At 61.3% G+C, this 6,270-nt stretch overlaps 1 protein-coding gene across 1 annotated transcript; it reads left to right on the top strand.

Annotated features, from left to right (window-relative positions):
* The first annotated feature begins 2,285 nt into the window (after positions 1–2,285).
* CRYBA2 (crystallin beta A2) lies at positions 2,286–5,931 on the top strand. The gene is made up of 4 exons (XM_061369965.1): positions 2,286–3,722; positions 4,122–4,263; positions 5,335–5,477; positions 5,717–5,931. Exons 1-4 carry the CDS (start codon positions 3,562–3,564, stop codon positions 5,862–5,864), a joined length of 594 nt encoding a protein of 197 aa, XP_061225949.1. The 5' UTR covers positions 2,286–3,561; the 3' UTR covers positions 5,865–5,931.
* The last annotated feature ends 339 nt before the right edge of the window (positions 5,932–6,270 follow it).

Raw genomic sequence — 6,270 nt, 5'->3', positions numbered from 1 at the left:
GCAGCAGGAAGCCATCCCCAGAACAAACAGAGCACCAAGCAACTGAGAGAAAGACAAACAGGGGCTGGCACCAGCTCCATCTGCTCCTGCTTGGCCCAGCCCCTGGACTTCCATCCCCCATGGAGTGACAATACAGCCCACAGTGGGGTTGGGGGCAAGAAGAGAGGGGGCTACCTGGGCTTGGGAGGGGTACCCAGGACTCAGTCCATGGCACCGGCTAGATGAAGGACTGTGTACAGCTGTGCTGTCCTGGACAGCTAGCCCAGGTACTCATAATAGCAGTGAGTAGGAAAACGTGCTGCCGTGAGCAGCCCCAGATGTGTCCCAGATGTGTCATCAGCATCAGTGTGCCCAAGCACCTGCCATACCTCCCTTGGGGCTCCCCAGCCCATGCACCGTGCCTGGAGCAGCACCTGCACAAGGCACAGGGTGTATCCACGTGTCTGGGGACCACAGGCAGCATGGTCTGGGCTTGTCACGGAGCACTTGGGTGATTTGGTTCCCCCACTGTGCCCCAGGGCTGCCAGCCACCTACGCTGTGCCTGGTGGCACGGAGAAACCGGATCTGTTTTGCTAGCGCAGGGAACAGGCTGAGCCGGGAGCGATGTGGGGTCCTTATTAAATTAGCCTATGCAGGAGGCCCTGGGCAGAGCTAACCGGCTCCCAGAGCTCGTATCAGCAGCTGCCCTCCATCAGAGTCCCTGCCTGCCCCTGCGCCTCTCCCCCGCTGCGTAGATGTGGCTGGGGGCTGGCATGGGGGTGCTGACTGGTGTGGAGGTGCTGGGAGATGATGCTCAGGGAGGCCAGGCTGCATCAGCATGCTGGGGTGCAGTGGGGAGGCCCCTGATCCACTGTCCCTGGACATGGCTGTGGCTCCTATATGGCTGACCCACATGTGCTGAGCAGCAGTTGAGTCACACCCCAGTGTGCAGGACACACTGAAAAGAGAAGAAGTGGCACAGCCTGCATCCATGTTTTTATCCAAAGGGTTGGAAGGTGGTGACTTAGCTGCTTGTGTGCCCTTCCTGATACACCATCAGTGCCCCATAAACTCTGTAGCACATTACACAGTGCCTCACATACCCCATAATAGCCCACAACATTCCACATATTCTAAATGTCTCAGCCCTGGGCTCTGTAATACACCACGCAGTGCGCTGCACCCCATAACCCCAGACTGCCCTCACACCCCATAGCACCCCAAACTAAGCAGTCCCCTACACCCCTGCTCACACAGCTCAGGTGCGAGGGGACCCTGCGGTGTGCTAATTCTACATCTCAGCCAAGGTGTTGGCATCCCTAAGTTCTGCCCAAACCTGTCCCCTGGCGCTCTGAGGGATATCGCAGGCCACTGGGCTGCATCCCGGGGTCTGCTTACCTCCAAGCACCCCCTTCCCTCCCCTGGCATCATCCTCATCCCTCCCTCCATCCTCTGCTCCCCACACAGCTCCCAGACGGCCTCTCCCCCCCGCTGCTACGCGCACCCCGGGCATCGCAAGCTGAGGGTCGCCTCCCCAGCGCTGTCCCCGGCCGAGAGCCAGCGGCGTCCCTTGGCCGGAGCCGGCTTCAACTGCTGCCAGGCTGCACCCTCTGCTGGGACCTGCAGGCATCGGCGCAGCTCGCACCGGCCTCGGAGCGGGGAGGGAAACGCTGGCAGGCGCCTTGCTGAGCAGCGCGGGGAGCACGGAGAGGAGCTGCCCCCGGTGTCACCCCGCAGTCCCCAGCTCCTAATGAGAACGGGGCATAGATTCCAGGAGTGCTTCCACCACCCCCCGCTGCCCGTGCTGCGCCACCCATGGCCAGCGCTGCGGGGCTTCCTTGGGATGCTGACCCCGTGCACAGGACCCCCACGGGGGCTAGGGTTTTCATGGGAAGGTTTGGGGTACTCTGGGCCAGCCCTTCTCCCTCCTGCCCAGCTCCCACCACAGGCTATGCAGGGATGCTGCAAGAAACACCGCTGCCAAGAGACCCAGGATTTCACAGCGTAGCAGGACATCCTTCTTCCATTCCTTTCCAGCCTGGGTTGGCCTCATCCAGCCCAGGTCCTTGTGGGAGGCGCTGGGGATGTCTGCATGGCAAGGCCCAGTCCCAGGCAGGGCTCCTGCTGCCCAGGTGAAGAGCTTGGTTCTGTCCCAGTGTTAATCCCCTCCTGTTGTTCATAGTGCCCCTTGCCTCAGCAGGAGGTATGTGGGGAGCACCGGGAGCCCTTTGCCAGGCCAGAGGACAAGCCTAGGGCACTGCAAGTAACCAGAGTCCACCAGTGTCCCGCCCAGAACCTGTGCAGGCTGTTGCATCTCCTAGAGCATGGACAGACCGAGCTGCAGCTGTGCCAACACCTCCTCTATCACCCCTCTCACTCACCCTGGCCTTCTCACACCCCACACGGAGCCCTGCCTGTGGGGGCTGAGTCCCTGCCCTGCTCTGCAAGCTCGGAACATGCAGGGCAGAGCCTGGCTGGAGGAGGAACCTGTGGTGGCAGAGGGAAAAATACAGCCCCAAGCAGCCCCACACCCAGTGTGAGAACATCAGTGCCCCTCAGCTCCCCAGTGGCAAATCCCTGCATCATCCTGGCACCTCCTTCTCACCAGCCTCAACCTTGCCAAAGTCTGCGGGTGCCCTGGGAAAGGATGGGTCCCTAATCCCAGGCCAAGCAGGGACATTGTCCCGGGGGCAGAAAGGAAAGCATCGCATCAGGCCCTTTGCCCATTGTGCCCTGAGCCCTGCACAAACAGCCCAGCACTTTCATTGTCACCCTGCGGGAGGCGGGGGGGCCGCTCTCGCCACACTGCCTAAGTGGAATGGACAGCCAGAGCCTGGGGTGGGTGCGCCCCCCGTCCCCCCATCCCCTGCTTGCTGACACAGCGCCCTGCCCGCCTGCACCATCGGCACTTCGGCGCCCGCCTATAAAGGGTGAGGGGAGAAGCCAGCGCCGGCACCGCCACCTTCGCCTCTGTGCCCTGCCCCGCCGACCAAGTAAGTACCAGGCTGTGAGCCCCCGAGCCCCCCCACTGCACAGGAGCTGCCACTCTCCATTCACCCCCACACCCAGCCCCCCACCTAGCGCACGTATGGGGAAGGGCAAGCCACGGGGTGCTGCGGGGCAGAGCAGGGGACCCCGTGCAGGCAGGAGGGGTGCTGGCACCCACCTTTACAAGAGCTGGGCTGCCCCACGCCAGGGCTGCAACCCACAGCCACATCTGAGCTGGGTTCACTGCCACCCCCTGCACTGGGTACAGTGCCACCGCACCCGGCTCACCCCCAGGAGTCATCGCAGGGAGCTTGGGAGTGGAGAAACTGAGGCAGCCCTAGATTCATCACATGGAGATATGGGGAATCGCAAGTGCACCCTGCATCTTGGGGATCACTTCACTGGACAGCACCAAGGGACGGGGAATGGGAAGTATCCCCTGTGCCACCCTGGGGGGGTGAGGGGCTGGTGGCACAGAGCATGTGCCAGCAGCACTGCCAGCACCCCAAGCTCAGTGGTAGGCAGCGGGGTGGCTGACGGGGGCATCTGCCTGGAGTGATGTGAGGGGCTTTGCCAGCAGCTGAGCGACTCGCATGACCAGCAGTGAAGCCATGGACACCTTGGGGCAGTACAAGATCACGGTGTGGGAGGAGGAAAGCTTCCAGGGCAAGCGCTGTGAGTTCCTCATGGAGTGCCCCAGCATCATGGAGCGCGGCTTCCGCAAGATCCGCTCCATCAAGGTGGAGTCTGGCCCGTAAGTGCCCCTCCAGCCCTGTAGCCCCTTGGCGCACCCTGCTTCGGCAAACCCCCTGCTCCCAGTGGATTGTCAGGAGCTGCCAGGGAGCCAGGACAGCCGGCTTCCTCATCTCCGACACAGCCTCATCCTGCAACCTCCTTCCTTATGTTCCCATCATGGTACCTCAGTTTCCCCATCTGCAAGGCAGGGAGACCCTGCCGAGCCGAGGCACAGGTCAGAGGCAGTGCTGTGGCCCTGGTTATATGGGTGCCACTCTCAAAAGTCTGGAATGTTTTCTGCTAGCAAGGACCCTGCCAGGACATCCCCATCTGCTGCACGGGAGGGAGAAGCTATCCCTGGGCTGAACCCGGGTGCTTCGAGGCACATCTCTGAGGGATTTCCTCCTCTCCCCTCCAGCTGGGTGGGTTTCGAGTACCCTGAGTACCAGGGGCAGCAGTTTATCCTGGAGAAGGGTGACTACCCCCGGTGGGAGGCCTGGAGCGGGAACAGCGGCTACCGGACCGAGCACCTCCTCTCCTTCCGGCCCGTCAAGTGCGCAGTGAGTTGTGGGGACATACATCACCGCAGTGTGCTGGGGCAGACAGAGCTTCCCCCCGGCAGCCCAGCAGGGAGAGAGATGAAGGACGGACAGGAGGATGGCTTAGGTGGGATACAGAATGGAGGGGTGAGGCGTACACAGAGGCGCCATGGGGTGAAGGGGTGGCTGCACCCACTGGCTCCCCCCTCCCTGCAAGGGTCCTGGGATGCTCTTTAGGGCTAAAATTTAGCCTGAAACACCCCCCATCTCCTTCGTGCAGTGAAGAGCCCCCTCCCAGGCTGGAGTCCCCAGGTCTTGTCCCGCCACTCAGATACCCAGGGATGGGGTAAGCAGAGAGAATCTGGCAGGACCACAGGGATGCTGCTGCTTTGGGGTGCGGGCTCTGTCCTCCTCTCGCTGGGGTACCCAAGCCATGCTGAGCCGAGCCGTGCCCAGGCAGCTGCAGCCTCTATCGCACCATCTGCAGAGACGCTGGTGCTCGCAATAGCGGCACGTCTGCGCCTCTGAGCGGGGGGTCCCCCCCCAACTTTTAATAATCACCAGGCAGATATGCTTGGGCTTTAATAAAGGGGATGCGATAAGATCACTCCTTACTGGCAGGACTGCTCCTCAGTGCAGATAGATGCGTGAGGGGGCTGGGCAACGGGGACAGTGCCGCATCTCAGTGTCCCAGCAATTAACCCCTCGATGCTCAGCACCCAGCATAGCCCCACAGAGCTGGGGGATTGCTCTCAGCAGCCTGTCTTGCCCTGCAATCCTCCTGCAGCCTTGGAGAGCATGAGGATGCTGAGGGCAGCAGCCCAGGTGGGTGCAGAGGATGTGGCCACTGTCACCCTCACTGTCGGTTGTGCTTTGGGACCACAGCGATATGAGATCAGCATCCTCGGGGCAGCCCTAGCGTGTCCTGGTGACGGGGTGCCAAGCCGAAGGACATCTCCATGGTTTGCACTGAAGCTGGTCATGGTACCAGGCTTCCCAAGGTGCCTTGGTGTATACCCACATGATGCCACATCCTCTGTCCCTGCATGAGCCACCCCATCCCTGCTGACCCTCAGCTCTCTCCCTCTGCAGAACCACAATGACAGCAAAGTCATCCTCTACGAGGCTGAGAACTTCCAGGGGCACAAGTTTGAGCTGAGCGACGATTACCCCTCGCTGCAGGCCATGGGCTGGGGCAACAAGGAGGTGGCATCCATCAAAGTGAATGCTGGAGCGTGAGTCTCACTGGTGGAAGGGCAAGAGCAGGGGTTAAGCAAGCACCTCCCTCCTGCATAGCCCCAGGGATGGAGAAGGGGGACCCCAAAAAGGAGGGGTGCCTGCCTGCTCCCCTTCCCTTCGAAATCTTAGCCATGGGATGTTTTCTGTCCCTCCACTCCCAGAGCAAGGATAGGGGTGGGATGGGTTGGGATGGGAGGATTTGGCCCAGGGCTCTGAGCCAGGGGTCTGCCCACAGGTGGGTGGCATACCAGTACCCGGGATACAGGGGTTACCAGTACGTGCTGGAGCGGGACAGACAGAACGGCGAGTTCAAGAAGTACAACGAATACAGCAGCCAAGCCCACACCAACCAGATCCAATCCATCCGCCGTGTCCAGCACTGAGCAGGGGCAGGGTCGTGTGCCCCACAGCCTCCAGGCTGCTGTGCAATAGACCCTCTATCCAGTAGCAAATAAAGGCATTTGTCAAAAAAAGGGTGCTTCTGCCTCTGCTTTGCCCCTGTGCAGAGGGAGGCAGGGAACCTGCCAGGGGACACAGGGGACAGATCTCAGCAGATGGAAGGAGTTTCTCCTTCCCCAGCTGTTTATGGAGGCTTGGACACTTCCACCCTGAGCTGAGCTCTCTGCACTCCATCTCTGGTCCATGCACAGCCAGTGGAGGGGATGCAGAATTTCCCACCTTCATGATGCTCCATGGCAAAACGAGAACTTCCTGGCCTGACCGGGCAAAGGAGCGGGTGGATCTGGGGCATCCAGGGGGGTCCTCCCCCCCCGGCTCAATGCCAGGGAA

The sequence above is a fragment of the Neopsephotus bourkii genome, unplaced genomic scaffold (genome assembly GCF_033783945.1).
Source record: "Neopsephotus bourkii isolate Nb327-2 ecotype Australia unplaced genomic scaffold, CSIRO-AGI_Nbou_v1 NB_1526, whole genome shotgun sequence".
NCBI lineage: Eukaryota > Metazoa > Chordata > Aves > Psittaciformes > Psittacidae > Neopsephotus > Neopsephotus bourkii.
The sequence above is the reverse complement of the archived record's forward strand: the minus strand, read 5'-3'. Positions and strand labels throughout refer to the sequence as shown.

Bases quoted from the DNA above. Each gene is read 5' to 3' on its own strand.
- CRYBA2 (XM_061369965.1), top strand. From the start codon at position 3,562: ATGACCAGCAGTGAAGCCATGGACACCTTGGGGCAGTACAAGATCACG. The intron at 4,264-5,334 runs GTGAGTTGTGGG...CTCCCTCTGCAG, and splicing joins TCCGGCCCGTCAAGTGCGCA to AACCACAATGACAGCAAAGT. The intron at 5,478-5,716 runs GTGAGTCTCACT...GTCTGCCCACAG, and splicing joins ATCAAAGTGAATGCTGGAGC to GTGGGTGGCATACCAGTACC.